This window comes from Anopheles cruzii, chromosome 3 (genome assembly GCF_943734635.1).
Source record: "Anopheles cruzii chromosome 3, idAnoCruzAS_RS32_06, whole genome shotgun sequence".
Taxonomy (NCBI): domain Eukaryota; kingdom Metazoa; phylum Arthropoda; class Insecta; order Diptera; family Culicidae; genus Anopheles; species Anopheles cruzii.
Genome location: NC_069145.1, coordinates 32,957,045 through 32,972,414, shown reverse-complemented (window position 1 = coordinate 32,972,414; position 15,370 = coordinate 32,957,045). Strand labels below are relative to the sequence as shown.

General features: G+C 39.7%; 1 protein-coding gene across 1 annotated transcript; it reads left to right on the top strand.

Annotated features, from left to right (window-relative positions):
- Positions 1-3,924: 3,924 nt before the first annotated feature.
- On the top strand, positions 3,925-7,373 carry LOC128273200 (B-box type zinc finger protein ncl-1). Its single transcript, XM_053011129.1, has 5 exons — positions 3,925-4,421; positions 4,497-6,629; positions 6,717-6,880; positions 6,954-7,186; positions 7,269-7,373. Exons 1-5 carry the CDS (start codon positions 3,925-3,927, stop codon positions 7,371-7,373), a joined length of 3,132 nt encoding a protein of 1,043 aa, XP_052867089.1.
- The last annotated feature ends 7,997 nt before the right edge of the window (positions 7,374-15,370 follow it).

Genomic DNA, 15,370 nt, shown 5'->3' with positions numbered 1-15,370 from the left:
AAACCTCGCAATAATTGAGCTCGCGAATCAAAGGTTGGCAAATGGCTGGGTTGGGCAAGAAAAGGATAAACACGAAAAAGGGTGATGCTGGGAAGTAATTTCCACGACCAATACACGCGCAAGCCAACGTGTGTCCTAGCGGTCACTCAGGTCCACTAAGCGTGTAAAAAATGGAACCGGAAGTCCATTCAAAAGCATTGAAAAACGGAGCACGGTTTGGCTGTAATGATTTGCAACTAGGATTTTGATAGCGCAGCAAACTTGTTTCAGCACGTCATTCAGTCTATACGCCCTCCAGACACTACTTTTTTTGTTGTTCGTTTTGCTGATAACGAACCACCCACCTTCCCGAGTTATGCTCAGCTACCTAGGGGGTAGTGATGTGTTGTTAGGTGGGCGGGCGAGGTGAAATGGAAAAATCAAATGATTTTAGCACCAGCATCGTGGCGACCGTCGCGGCATCAGAAAAGGGTTAATTGAGGGTGCAGAACTAAGATTTTTCTTATTTTATCCAAACCCAGCATCAAACTGGCTGGCTTATTTAAAAATAGCTGTGGCATATGAATAGCTTCAAAGGTCGTTCTGCCTCGACGGTACGCGCCAAATGGCCGTCCGCTGCACCACCGAGAGTATTCCCGTGTACCGGGTGCCTGTAGGATTACGTTGCTTTTCGTCGTTCTCTAAAGACCGTCGCAATGGCCAAGGACGATCCCGCTTCAGCGCTGACTTGAATGGATATCACGTAACATGCTGTTGTGAAGAGACCTTCCACGGAAGGATTTCGCTGGCACTCCTCTCGCTGTTTCGATCCACTTGCTTTCGACTATCTCTCTTTCTCTCTCGCTCTCTCTCTTTGTCGCTCTACTATTCGCGCCTATTATTGTTCTTTCAAAAAAAACTGTCCTGCTGCGGCGAGCTCCAAACCCGCGTCTAAACTATCTGCATTGCGCTCTGCTCCCTCTGGGTAGCGGTTCGCTATGTAACCAGCAATCCTTTTCATGTGTGCGCACCGTTCAAGTGCCATGGGCTGCTAGGTTCGTCGCCGCGTTTTCGTTCTCTCCGGGAGGCGGCATGTCCTCTCGGTGCATCTTTTAGAATTCGCTTTTCGGTATGCATACGCCTATCGCTCTGCTTCCGTTCGGTGGTTGTTCTGCCAGCGCTCTTCTAGAGTACATATTTATGCATGTACGTACAACACGTGTGTGTGTGTGTATGCACTTTTCACGGTGTCTGGTATGTGACGTTGGCGAATCCGCGTGACAGTTTCGCGAACGCGTTCACCAAGGGACGACAAACGACGGAACCGTTGGCTCATCCTCTCCTCGTTGTTTCGGGCTTTGCCTCCGACCGGAGTGTTGAGGTTGGTGGGGTGGTTACTATGATCGTACGGAATAGTGGAAAGTGTAGTTTTGATTGTGGCATCGTTCAACTCTTCGCAACCTTCAGTCGAATTACGCGACCATTCGCTAGGACCCTGGCTGGCTGCCTTGAAAAACCGTAGTTTTCATCTTTTCCTAGCGTCATGTTTGAAAAGTGGAGTAAGGAAGTTTGCTCGTAAGGCAAGAAGCAATCGGTACGCAATGCATTCGAATATAATTAATTCTGACTATTAAATGCTCGTTTGTTCCTCCAGCTATGCTTTTATTTTACAAACGGTTAGGGCTTGCTACGATTCGTGACGAAAATTGCCCTTCATCGCTACGAGTGGTTCGTGAGGAAAACTGAAGCATAATCTATCTACATCCGTATCTGCATGGAGTGTTTACCATTTTGCTTAATACGGTTCTGATAAGATTCTGATTCGATGGACACGCTTTCCCCGCGGAGTTATGTTATAATGTCTTCTTCCGGCCAGCAATGGTTATGCAATTTTTCTGCCATGGCATAAACGTGCGTTCGATGCGCGCGGCCTGTCGCTGTGTTTGTTTGTGTGTGAGGGCAGATTTATTTTGTCTCGTAGTTTTCCTCGTGTAACGTGCTGTTCCAGTTGACAAAATAGCACTTTTCAAACATTCAAAACGATTTTTTGGGAAGATAATTTACCAGATAACATGTGTTTCTTGTGAAAATTTTAACATTTTTTTTATCAATACGTTTTCCTCGTATCTTAGGGTTTTCATTTGAATTATAAGGACCTACTCATCTTTGATTGACGTGACGCACGATCTTTGCTGCGTTCCTATAGTGGCTACTGTCTACAGTATTGCCAGTGATTAAAATGGAGACGCATTGTACTTCCGAGTTAAGAGGCGTGAAAGTTTCATGTTCTCAGAGAATGTTTCCTTCGTGTTTGTAGACTTTGCATTAGTATGCGTGCTGATGGCAAGTTAAGTACGTTTAACAGAAGCTCCCGTCCGATTTTTTCCTATTGTCAATTTGACTGCAAACTGGAGCAGACGGCTCAAGAGTACTGTTACACTTTATGTTTCATTGGTGCCACTGGTCATTATTTTGTGCTAATTTGGTGTGTGCCATGCGCGAACATTAATGAAGATATCAGAACGAGATTGGATTCTTGTGATTTGAGCGTGAGTTTTGGAAATCGAATAATTTTAAACTACGTCTTGCGCACAATTTAAACTCAAGTTGTTACTGTTAGGAACTCAACAACTTTCAAACATTGCGAGCATCTGTAATTTGTTTTTCTTACAAATGATAAAATTTGAGCACAAGCAACGGTAAAATTCAAGTAGAATGCGAATGTAATTCGAAGTTAAGCATTCGCATTTCTATATTGTACAATCAAGCTTCGTGCTGAATCAATGGCTACTTTGATCGGATTTTTCTTATTCATTGATCCTTTTGATGTTCTGTTTGCCGTTGCAAAAACGAGACTGAACTAAAACTCGAAATTGTCCATGCCAGAGATAGAAACTAGAGTGGGTGGTGATTTTTCGTCCGAAATTGACGCATTTCGTTGCTCGTGATAATTCAATATTGGTGACATTGGCACTATATTTGAGTAATTGATCATTGAAATGAAACTGGCTGGATTGGAATTATTGATCTGAATTGTAACTGTTTGTAATAAGCGGAATGCATCTGCAATTATGTGCATGAGCGGAATGTTATTGAATTACTTAATACCTAAGATTTTCTGTATTTCCAAGCGCACGCTACGTTTACGTTCCCAAAAATGAGCATTATGGTTACCTTCAATCGATAAATGCAAGCTCACCTGAGCATCAAGATATATTATGAATATAGTGGAAGTTGATGGACGGCTGAATGGAGCCGAGTGCGAGAAATGCGAGTTGATATGCCTTATACCTAATTTAAACATCGTTTTTGTATTCTGCAGCATTGTGCATTGTAGACTATTTTTTCGTCTTATTAATTTACTTTTTTTCTCGCCTTTTCACAGATATCAGGCTGGTCCGAATAAACTAACATCCAACAGAGCAGGCCTAACATTCACCATTATTACACTTTAATTGTAACTACTCAAATCCCAAGAAAAATCTTTTCTGTGAGCTATTCTACTAGGCAATTGTAATCTAGCAACCGTTGAGCAAGTGTGTGTATGTGCGTGTGGTTAGAGACTATTGGAGTCTACCAAAGAAGTAAAATCAGAAACAACAATAACCAACTATACAAAGACACCACACACGACTGCATATCGCTCATATCCTTTAAGGTAGCAGCTAGGCAAGTCTAGCATTGCTGCGTTGCATTTTAGTCTGCGGCATTGAGCACAGCCCTCCAAGACCTGTCCGTTTCGTGTTTTTGTCGGAGGAGAAATCACGGATTGCGTTTGGAGAAATTAAAAAAAAATCCGCTTGGCAGTGGATTCTTGAAAAATTGGTCTACAAAAGATATAGCTCAAACAAACGCCACAGTTATTACTGTCAATTTTGATACCTCCTCCTACGAAATCTGCTGCTGAAGGACAAGTGTACTGTGGCTTGTGCGCAAGTGACAACAATGACTTTGGTCGAGCTGTATCCCTTCCCAACTAGTACCAATGGAGGAGGTAGCTCGAACGGGAGCGGGAACTCTCTAGTTTCTTCGACTACTCCTACCGCCAGTGGAGGAAGTGTATCGGTAGTCGGAGAAAACTCCGTACCATTGGTAACATCCTCCACCATTGCGACTGCGGCTTCCCCGGAGCCTGGTGGTCCATTGAGTGCTTCACCACCAGCTTCCGCATCGAACACCGTGGTTGTCCCTACATCGTCCACGGTGTCCACGACTGTATCGCCAGCATCTTCAAATGGAGTTTCGCTTTCGCCTCGTCCGGATCAGCTGGGACCGAAGCCGCCTTCTCCGAGCATCATGTTTGTGGAGAGTTTCAAGCTAGACGACATGCTCGAGTTGGAGAATGTTGCTAACGGTAGCTTAAGCGAAAACGATTCAGGAGGCTACCAGCTTGATCATGGTTCACTATCTGATCTGATGGATCAGGACTGCTCTTTATGCCAGTAAGTTAGAACTGTTAAAACATGATGATTAGAACTGTTAAAACAACCAACATCTGTTTCTTCCTCTCATTTTAGAAGCAAATTTACATCCCCTCGCGTACTGTCTTGTTTGCATGTGTTCTGCGAACCATGCTTGGACAAGCTGTTGGCCGACAGCTCTGGCGTGGTGGCTGGAGAGAAAAGGCAGGAAAGCGGTATGGGACCGATTGTATGTCCCATTTGCAAGCAGCAGACGACTGTTGGTCCAAAAGGGGCAGCTGGGCTACATCAGGACTACATCCTGAGCAACGTACTGGACTTGTCGACGATCGAACCATCGCAGCTGGCGTGCACCTCGTGCAAGAGCAAGGAGATGGCCATTTCGCGCTGCAACGATTGTGCCAACTTCCTTTGCGATAGCTGCGAATACGCCCATCAGCACATGCGCTGCTTTGAAGATCATAAGGTAGTGCAACTAAACGATTTGCGCAAGTCAGCGGAAAAGGTGGCCATCCACAAGCCGCTGTACTGCAGTGTGCATACGACGGAAAACCTGAAATACTTTTGCTTCAACTGTCAAACGCCAGTGTGCAACGAGTGTCTGATTGGTGACCACAAGGGCAGCGATCACAACTACCAGATCATCAGTGAGGCGGAAAAACCCATGCGTCAGGAGCTGGAAAGCTCGATGAAGGATGCAAAGTCAAAAATAGAATACTGCGCTCATGCGTCGAGCAAGCTTGAGTCGTCGTTGCATGAGCTCCAGAGTCAGTTTGAGACAGCACGTGGGTTGATTAACGAATCGTTCCAAAGCTTCAAAGCCGCTCTCGAGCAGTGTTGTGAAAACGCTCTGAAAAATCTTGAAAAGCTGCATTCGGAGCGCGAACTAAAGATCATGGATTTGTATGATAATGTGGAAAAATCGGTGGAAAAGATTGAGGTCGCCACAAAGTATGCGCGAAAGGTACTGGATCAGGGCAACGGTCCTGAGCTGCTGAGCCTGAAGCACATGATATGCACACAGTTGGCGCTGCTGATGGGCACCACGCCGAAAGTCGAAGTGAACTTCTCGCTAGAGTTTCAAAGCAATTATGAGAAATTTGAACAAATTGTTCCGGAACTCTTCGGCACGTTTCGCACCGAGGCAACACTGCACCCGACTGCGAATGAATCCACTCCGCCTCCGACCTTACCGGGAGTGCCGATCATGGTGAACGATGGTCAACCAGGTTCCGGAGGAAGCTGTGGTTTGACGCAGGGGCCGTTGACTGCCTCCGTCACGGCTTCCAGCCCTATTTCGTTGCCCACATCGATGCAATCATCGTTCGATGGAGACATGCCAACTCTGGGCCCTGCTGGTGCCTACATGCTACCTAATGTGCTTACTCCAGAACCGCCAGGATCGGTGACGGCTCCGATTCCACCTAATCCACTCAGTGCAACTCCTACACCAGTGGGGGCTGCAGGAGCTGGTCCGGGGTCAGCCACGCTTCCTGGGTTGAGCAGCATCGCCGAGTACAATCTGCACCGGTTGGCAAATTTGGCCGACGCTTCTTCAAACGACATGACCGATTCCATAGTCCCAGTAAATAGTAATGCGGGTGCGACACCGAATTTCACTTTAGCCGATCTTATTTCCGGCAAACAACACGCCATACAAGCCCTAGCCAAATACTCGATGGGCAACCAGGACATGAGCAACGGCTCCATGCTAACACCGCATGCCAATCTCGATAGTGTGCCGCTGATGAACGACTACTCAGTCATGCCAGGGTCGACGTCGCCTATACTTCCTGTTCCGACCAACATGCCTTTGGAAGGTGCCGGTGTGTTGAACGGCGGTGGTGACATGGCGATGAGTCGCTTTCAGCCATCGATGTGCGTAAACGGCAGGAATAAGGCGACACCCATGCAGATACGCTGCAAGTTTGGTTCATTGGGTCAAACCAAGGGGCAGTTTAACTCACCACACGGTTTCTGCCTCGGAGTGGACGAAGAAATCGTCGTCGCAGATACAAACAATCATCGCATCGAAATTTTTGAGAAAAACGGAACGTTCAAGTTTTCGTTTGGTGTACCTGGTAAGGAGGAGGGCCAACTGTTTTACCCACGCAAGGTGGCCGTGATGCGGACGAGCGCCAAGTTTGTCGTTTGCGATCGTGGCAACGAACGGTCGCGTATGCAAATTTTCTCCAAAAATGGTCATTTCATTAAGAAGATTGCAATCAGGTAAGTATCGAATGTTTAGCGGATGCTTTCCATCGATGGTATTGATCCGTGTGTAATGTAATCCTTATATATACTTTTTTGTTATAGATATATCGACATCGTCGCCGGGTTGGCAGTCACCAACAAAGGCCTAATTGTTGCCGTGGATAGTGTTTCACCGACCGTTTTCATCATCTCCGAGGACGGTAATCTCATGCATTGGTTCGACTGCAGCGATTTTATGCGTGAACCGTCAGACATAGCGATCAATGGTGCGTTGGGTTGATGTTGGGCAAAATTCGGCATGGCTCATTTGTTGCTCAAACGCGGGGTTTTTATTTTCAGGGACCGACTTCTTCGTGTGCGATTTCAAAGGTCACTGCGTGGCCGTATTTTCCGAGGAGGGAACGTTCAAGTATAGGATCGGAAGTGAGAAAATTACTTGCTTCCCGAATGGTATTGATATCTCTGATGCTGGCGATGTGCTGATAGGTGATTCGCATGGAAACCGGTTCCATGTGGCATGCTATTCAAAGGACGGCCAATTACAGTCGGAATTCGAGTGTCCCTACGTTAAGGTAAGCGTGGTCTTACTGATCGTATTAAAGCATTCAGCAATTAATGAGCAATTAATTGAATATTGTTTGGCATATTTCTTAGGTATCGCGATGCTGCGGACTGAAAATCACTTCGGAAGGCTATGTTGTTACATTAGCCAAGAACAATCACCACGTACTTGTTCTGAACACACTCTACATTCAGTGATCAACATCGGGTGCAAGAATCCTCAAGCCGAATTACTGAACGTCGTATAGAGCCGGCAACGGTCGGAGATTTCACTACAATCGCTATCCACTGCGCGCCGCAGTCTCTTTTTCCAATATTGGATCGCATCCGGATAGCGTGAGTACAGCTTAGTTGGTTACACTGGTTTCTTAGCGCTTAGATATCAGGATACATAGATATCTGAAGGTGGGATGATTTTTGAACACAGTTCCAGTGTTCGATATTCGCTATCTAAAATAATTGTTTATGGTTGATATCGTCTGCTGGTCTGTCAAACTATTGAACGGCACCGTTTGAGGAAAATCAAAGGATTACTGCCAATCTATGGCTTCATTTGGCACATGGTTCTGTTGTCTGCAACTTTTATTATTATCTTGCTCATGATTTTGCGTTTTATTTTAAGATGCATGATACGTGGATTGCTTGTTCCGAAAACCTTTTTGTTTTAACAAAGATAGAATGATATTATTTTGTATTCAATGAGGGGTGTCATTATTTTAACTTTCCATTTTATCAGTAGTTATATTTACACATTGTAATTCTGCGCACTTTTTATCCGTCGATGCATATTTATTATACGACAATGACAACAATATATAAATGATCTCTGAGTGTTTGTTTTGCATTAACGTGTAAAACGCATTTGTTTGTGTCAGGTAGATCCACTTTTTGTGTTTGCAAACTGTTGAGTATACTAGCGAGAAACTGTGGTTCGGTTGTAGAACATCCGCCTACGCTGTATCGGTTATTGATCGGTTTTCATGCGAAAGGCCGACCACGACCCGACAGTGCATCAACTTGTAAGCAGAAGTTTAAGTTGGTGATAATACGCGGCCGTTCGAAAATAAGAAAAACAAACAAAAACTAATGAGAAACGAACAGACATTTCTAAAAATATTACTATAGTTCCAACAGTTGCAACGGCGACAAATGGCCAGGTGGATATGTCTACTATGTCCTCTATTCAATACCGTGTGTATTGCTGGCTGATAAAATGAAACGCGAATATACAAACAGCAACTCTAGGATTGCGTAAAGCGACTATAGGATTGCGTACAGCGTAACCAATTGTAAATATTACCTTATCTTCTATATTTTTGGCCAATATTTATATATGGCTGTATATACATTCGACAAAACAGTAATGATGCAAGTCTTTTTGTTATTTTGGCGCAGTGGCAGTGTTTATTTAACGCTAACGCATCAAAAACGAAAGGGCGACGGACAAACTGAATGAAATAAAGCCACACAGGAGATTTGCGCAACCATAAAACTGCGTAGGAGCAAAAAGATATATTTTTCGACACACAAGGCTAAAAGCGAAACTTATAAGTCATATATACAATCCCCAAATATATACACATACACACAGGAGCATGAGTTGCTGCAATAGAGACGCAGTTCAAATATGGGAAACATTGAAAACAGTCAGGTCAGATACGCATGTGGACAAAAACTTAAAGCACGTAAAGAGCAGAGGTACGATACGAAGCAAGGAAAGTGAAGTTAGCGTTTTACAATTCAGAGGGCAAGCCGCCAGCTAAAATTACCTCCATTTACAATTGTTTATTTTTATTGGTTATTTTTCTCATTTCCGAATTTTGAACATAACTTCTAATGTTAAATTACGCAATTTTGTGTTTGTATACAAATCTAAGTTTGTGATTTATGTGTACACTTTTAGCCTCCACGGAAGTGTGTGTCCTTTATTATTTATCGTGTCGTTAGTCGGTATCCTCGATTGTACGTCTGTAGTTTCTGTAGGATACAGAAAGACATATGTTGTGATTTTTTTGTAGTCCCATAGTTTTTATTTTTCTAGAAAAAAAACTAGCATTTTTAACGTTACAAACTCGCAATTAACTATGTAAACATCGCACCAGGATGTTACATAATGTATTTTGAAGATTTTTTCCCACCATTATACCTACCAAGTGCGTGCAGTGAATTTTATGTGTGCGTGCCGTATCGTATCGATTTGGCTTGTTTTTTCTTACATATTTATAAAAGAAGTATTTTTGTTTATGCTGTAAATAATTTTTTCAATCTTCATTCTTTTCAACCCTCGTTATTAGTTTATTTTCGAATTTCTTACGAAAGAGGCACATTATTTGTCCTCAAATATCTATCATTTGTTCCTTTTGAGTTGTCTATAGCAGTACAATGTTTTTAATTTAGATGTAAGATTTTGTGGTTTCCCTACACACACCGATGCTGTCCCACTTCAGTTCGATAAATCTTGGTTTTATATGAATTTTACAACTATTACATTTTTTACACACTTTGTTACAGTTGTATCGTAAGTTGTTTTATATTCGTGAGCTTTGAGATGTTCGATTCTACAGGATTTTCTTTTATATTACTATATTTTCAAAGAATCTCTTGTTAACTGATTAAAACACGCATTTTTTCTTTAATTTAATTCTTTCCATTTTTATTTACCTTGTAATACTTTTTATCCGCAAGAATCTCTTTGTAGATGTTGAGTTTTTGCTTTATTTTAATTGTTTCATCTGCTCCGAAAATTTCCAACTCTTGGAACTTTTTTTTGTAAGGAAGCAATATAAAGATGCCATAAACACTTACAGAGACATATTGTAGGATTCTGCATTTGTCCAAGTCAAATGTGTCCACATTACATCGAATGTTTTTTATCATTCATTCGTTGGTGTGCTTATCGAGAAATAGTATCCTCTGAAGAACGCTGGCGGCACTTTAAATACTGCATATTTAATGGTACCTTCCGAACATAAAAAAATTAAAAAAAACTAAATAGTGTTTTAAGCGTATATACAGCGTAATGTCCATGTGCGCGTTGAAATACCATGAATGTGGTATAATTCATCGTCCAGCTCTAAAAATGTCTTTTAGGTGTATTTTATCGCGTGAAGGTACTATGTAAAACGATTGTGTGGTTTAACGGTGTTTTGTATGCATTTGTGGTGTGTGTTGAAAACAGTGATTCAATTAGGCACATTGTTCAAAAGACAGTCGTTTAGCGGTGGTATAAATATAGAAGGGAACATATGCATGTCTTATATTATGATGTTCCATATTGTCGTCAAAGAGTGACGACAAAGATGTGAACAAAGTTTGGAAAGGATAGCTTTTCTGGTTGAATGCAAGCTTTTTAGATTTTGAAATTCACTGTAGTGTAGATCACGTGGCCGGGGACGAAGCTAATGTAATGTACTTTTCGGCAAGTAAAGATCGTAACAGAGAAACAAAATGTTTTACGGTGAACGGAACTCTAAGTAACAAGCAAAAAATTTCATATTTTAAATTAAATAGTATTTGCGTTTACTTTGAGATATTTATACTTAACAATGAAGAGAACAATAAACAAGGTAGATTGGTATCAATCAAGTCGGATTTGCTACTATTAAAAATTAAAATGAAGAAAGGTGAATGGCATTGATGAATGGCATCCGCATATTCTACTGGTCACTACTAAGAACTTTTCCATAGGCGAATCAAAGGGAGACATTTCAAGGGTAGTTGTTCATTGCTCTTGACTAGTAGAAATACAAAATAGCTCTACACCAAGTGAGGGAATGTACTCAAACATTTACCGTTCCTTTTATATTTATGTCAATCACTCATCGTCAAATCACGGCAATTTGCAGTGAATTCAAATAAAATACCATCAAAGAGATTGGTAATTCTATTAAGTTTTTTACCTCATACTATTTTACACCAGAAGATAGCACAATATGTATTGCAAAAAGAAAAAAAGAAAAAAGTGCGCATACTTTTTTAACGGCTTGAGCCTAGCTCATTAGAAAATATTTCTGTAATTAGATGCATGGTTGGATATATGCTCATTTTCGTTTTTAATTCCCGTCGAAAACTACGATGACTTCAACGTAACATTGTGAATGAACCGATAAACTTGAGTATATAGGTTATCTTTGATTTTGGGTTTGTGTACGGAGTGACTGTTTTCTTTTTAAGTTACATGAACACCAATCTTCGTGCATCCTTTTATGCAGAAATCCAATTCGGACAACAGTTTTGATGCAATAATATGAAAAACTAAAAGTAAACACATATGCCACCTATTAGGAAGAGCTTCGAATTGATGATGAAAGATTCTTAAAGCAATGATATGTAAAATAAGTAAAATGACCTTCATTTAAGGATCTTTTAAATCTTTGAGGTCGAAATTAGTTTTTTAAACCTTTTCATTGTGAATCAGTTGTTTGTTTTTGGGATTAAGTGTTATTTTTGAGTCCAGAATCGTTTGAATGCATTGACAGAATCGATATCCCTACCACTGTTTAAAGATCTCGTCCGTACACAAAATTTTTTATTCACATAAGAAACAAAACAGGCATTAACACATATCAACTTTGCAAAATACCATTATAGGGAGTCAATTTTTAGCAAGAAAAATCTTCAACCATCCACCAAGCAAAGAACGGAGGCTAGGAAAAGTTATATCAATTTTAAGATCGAATGTAACTAATCTATCATCATTTTCTCATGCTTCAAAATATATATTTTCCGAAATCTTGCGTGCAGTAAAATGAAAATTGTTGCAAAACAGATTATGTTTACAATGTTGAAGCTACGATCCTTTGCATCTTCGCATAACAATATGTAGATCACTGTCAACATCCTTATTATTTGCTGATATTACCATAATTCTTTCTAAATAAAACAATTCAAACTGCATTCTGATCCCGTTAGTTAGAAATGAAAATGGAATAATGTGCCATAGAATAGCAAAGAATTATGTTGGTGAATCGAAATTCTACCTGAAAGAGCGATTCTCTCATCTCGTATTCTCATCACTCCTATCTTCTGCCAATAAAAAACTCAGATCTTGTTTAAAGAGGTAGAAGTATTCCTGACAAGCAAAATTGTGAAGAAAGTTTAAACAGAAAGTTACAGTAGCAAATATTTTTTAATTCTTTATTCATTTCGGTTGCAATAAGAATACCTAGAATCGGAGATAATGAATTCTTGATGCAGTTTTCTTTTTCGAACATTTCAATTTATTTCATAAATTGGTTGCATTTTTTAACGAATTCACAGTGAATTTTCCTGGTCTTCCTACAAAAGAAACAAAAAGACATAAAAACTTCAATAAACGACCGTGCATTCATTATAGTATAGTTTTCAAAATAAAAATGGAAACCACATTTTGGACACCAATATTGCATACCGATTGTCTCGTTGAAACTGTTGATATATTGCAAAAGTCCACTTGATAAACATATTTCGCAAACTTTAAGCAGTAATTTGAATCAATCTGGCCCTGACACTATAGTGTGTTCATACATTTTGTTTATTAATCAAAGAGAAGGACTTTTAAAAACGGGCGCCGTGAACAGCTTTGATGAATAGCAGCTTTTTACTTTAAATCGGTTACTTTGAATGATGCGATACGAGATGGACGTCGATAAACAGAAATAGAATTCAATAGAAAGTATAGTTTAAAATTTGGCTTCAATGAGAAACAAGCATAGCTGATTATATTCAAGATGAACATAGAATGAATCTAGACAAAAAAAAAAAATCAACTGAAATACGAAACTTCGAAATATTGGCCCTACACTTGTATAAATCTCGCTAAACGTCTCTCTTTATGGAACACTGGAATCGTGATTTGGCGTTGACACATTTTCTATAAGCACAGTCAATCATGTTCAATCTTTCTAAAAATGTCTTTTCATCTGTGAATGGATACTTATTATCACACTATCTATCTAAACAAGTGCACACCACAAAATCGCCTAGTAGTCCAAAAGAAGCAGTAGACTTTTGTTTCTTCAACTGTTTGAAGAAATGGAACTGGTAGTTCAGAACTGATTGCAGAGTACTGCATACATTTACACACATTCTTTCACACCTCCATTTCAAATATCGCCCCAGTCCATGTTCTTCGGAAGCAGGGACTTCAATATAAAATTTGACTACATATAGAAAAGTTCAAGCTTTAAAATTCAAATTTACAGCAAGTCTGCAGAATTTTCTATTTTTGTAGTTTATATATTAAGTACATTAGCAATTAAATCCCATTATCACAGGTATACATGCATCCGATACTATAAATGTATGTGGAAAGAAAAACACACAACACAACAAATGCAAAACGAATTAATATTTTCGTTCAATGTTGCATGAATGCGTGCTGTTCAAGAGTCAGTTTAAAAGAGCAATTTTGTGCAAGGACCTAACCAAACAAATCGCACGCAAATGCAGAGGCGATAAATATACATTAATACGATAATAATTATGAAACATGAGAACAACTAGAAGCAAGTAAAAAAACGGAAATGCTCACATGTACATCAATAGCTCACAGCGCCAGAACGCGGTTATGTAAATGATAAGTTCCCAACAATCCTTACATTGCAAGTTTATGACGTATTGCAGTACAAAGGAAGAAAGAATCATTGCGCTAACCGTGCGTGCAAAATATGCTAAAACCGAAATTCAACTCCAACATATTGTTTTTTTATTCAATTGCGGCTATTTTGATAAATATGCCCTTCACATTTTCTTACAGATGAATCACATTTATAAGACATGTTTACAAACGGTATAAAACTCTGTATGATTATATACATATGCATCCGTATATTCATATTTGAAGGCATATAGTAGACAAATATTTAAAATAATCCAAAAGTTGTGTTTCTCAAAATCAGCTGGTGCTCGTCCAGAAAAAAAATAAATAAAATACACAAAAGAACTGTTAAGTAAAAACGAGCTGCTCTGCGCGTTTGTCGAACACTTAAATAAGGTAACTAGTAAAAATAACAGCATTGCGAAAAGTTCAGGGTTGGGAATTACAAAATACCACAAAATTTTTTAAACAATATTCTTCAAGTAGTAGGCACAATAAAAAAACAACCAAAACCACGTAATTGGAACTTGAGCCATCTTTACTAATGTTCATTAAATTTGTTGACCAGAAGAAATGCCAGTATACTGCGCATAACGCATACCGAACGGAATTGAAACAAGTTAAAAGACACACTGTAGAATATTATGCTTTGGTTTTCATCTTTACTCACATGAAACACACGCGACAGAATCGAATACCTAAAAATGATGGGTTCTCAACTTGGGCGAGGGATTAGAAATTTAACAGAAAGCAAAAATTGCAGGCCAAATGTCATGAGAAAATAGAGCTAACTTTCGTGACTTGAACTTTGGCAGTTTTTAGCAGATACCTGAGTGAGCTATTATTCAAGTTGTCCAACTGCTAAATGTTTAATCGTGGACATTACCAAAACAGCCATAGTTGCACCAAAACAAAACCACAGACGATGTTGGTGTTAGCTATTGAATATCACCAGTGGTGTTTCTGTACCATGTAAATCACAATTCCCTTGCCTAATGCAATCTATGAAAGTTTGCAGCTCAAACTAGTTGTGTTAGTTGAAAATTTTTATTAGGTTTTTTCCCATGCTCTGGAATGGCTATGAATGTGGTTCTAGCTGTGAGCATTTTTCGAACAAACCTCCTATGCATTCACAATCTGTTTACACAAAGAGTTCCTTTCACACTAGGCAGGATTGTAATCGTTTTGCATGGTATTTTAGAAATATTTGTTTACCATCTGGAATAGAAAGGATTTATGTATTTATTTCTTAAATTTCAACTTTTTTTACCTAATATTTGAAACGCACGAACCACGCAAAGATAGTATCTTATAATCAATATGTTTACGTCCAAAATGTTAGTTTGCGCCCCTTTTGAGCTCAGAACTACTATATAAGCCTGCGTGGAACAGCTACGGTCTGTGTTAATTTTAGGATCTTTAAACCTCCGGTTCCTAATCAAATGTGGGAGATATATATTTTCTTGTATACCATTTCATTCGTTTAAGAAGTAATAGTAATTGTATTAGCACGATAAAATGAGGAAAACGGGAAAGATAAACAGAATGTCCTTTAATTTATTTTTTACTTATATTTTAAATGTATCACACACACACACCGCCATGCCACGCAATTGCT

Bases quoted from the DNA above. Each gene is read 5' to 3' on its own strand.
- LOC128273200 (XM_053011129.1), top strand. From the start codon at position 3,925: ATGACTTTGGTCGAGCTGTATCCCTTCCCAACTAGTACCAATGGAGGA. The intron at 6,881-6,953 runs GTGCGTTGGGTT...TTTTATTTTCAG, and splicing joins GTCAGACATAGCGATCAATG to GGACCGACTTCTTCGTGTGC. The intron at 7,187-7,268 runs GTAAGCGTGGTC...CATATTTCTTAG, and splicing joins TCGAGTGTCCCTACGTTAAG to GTATCGCGATGCTGCGGACT.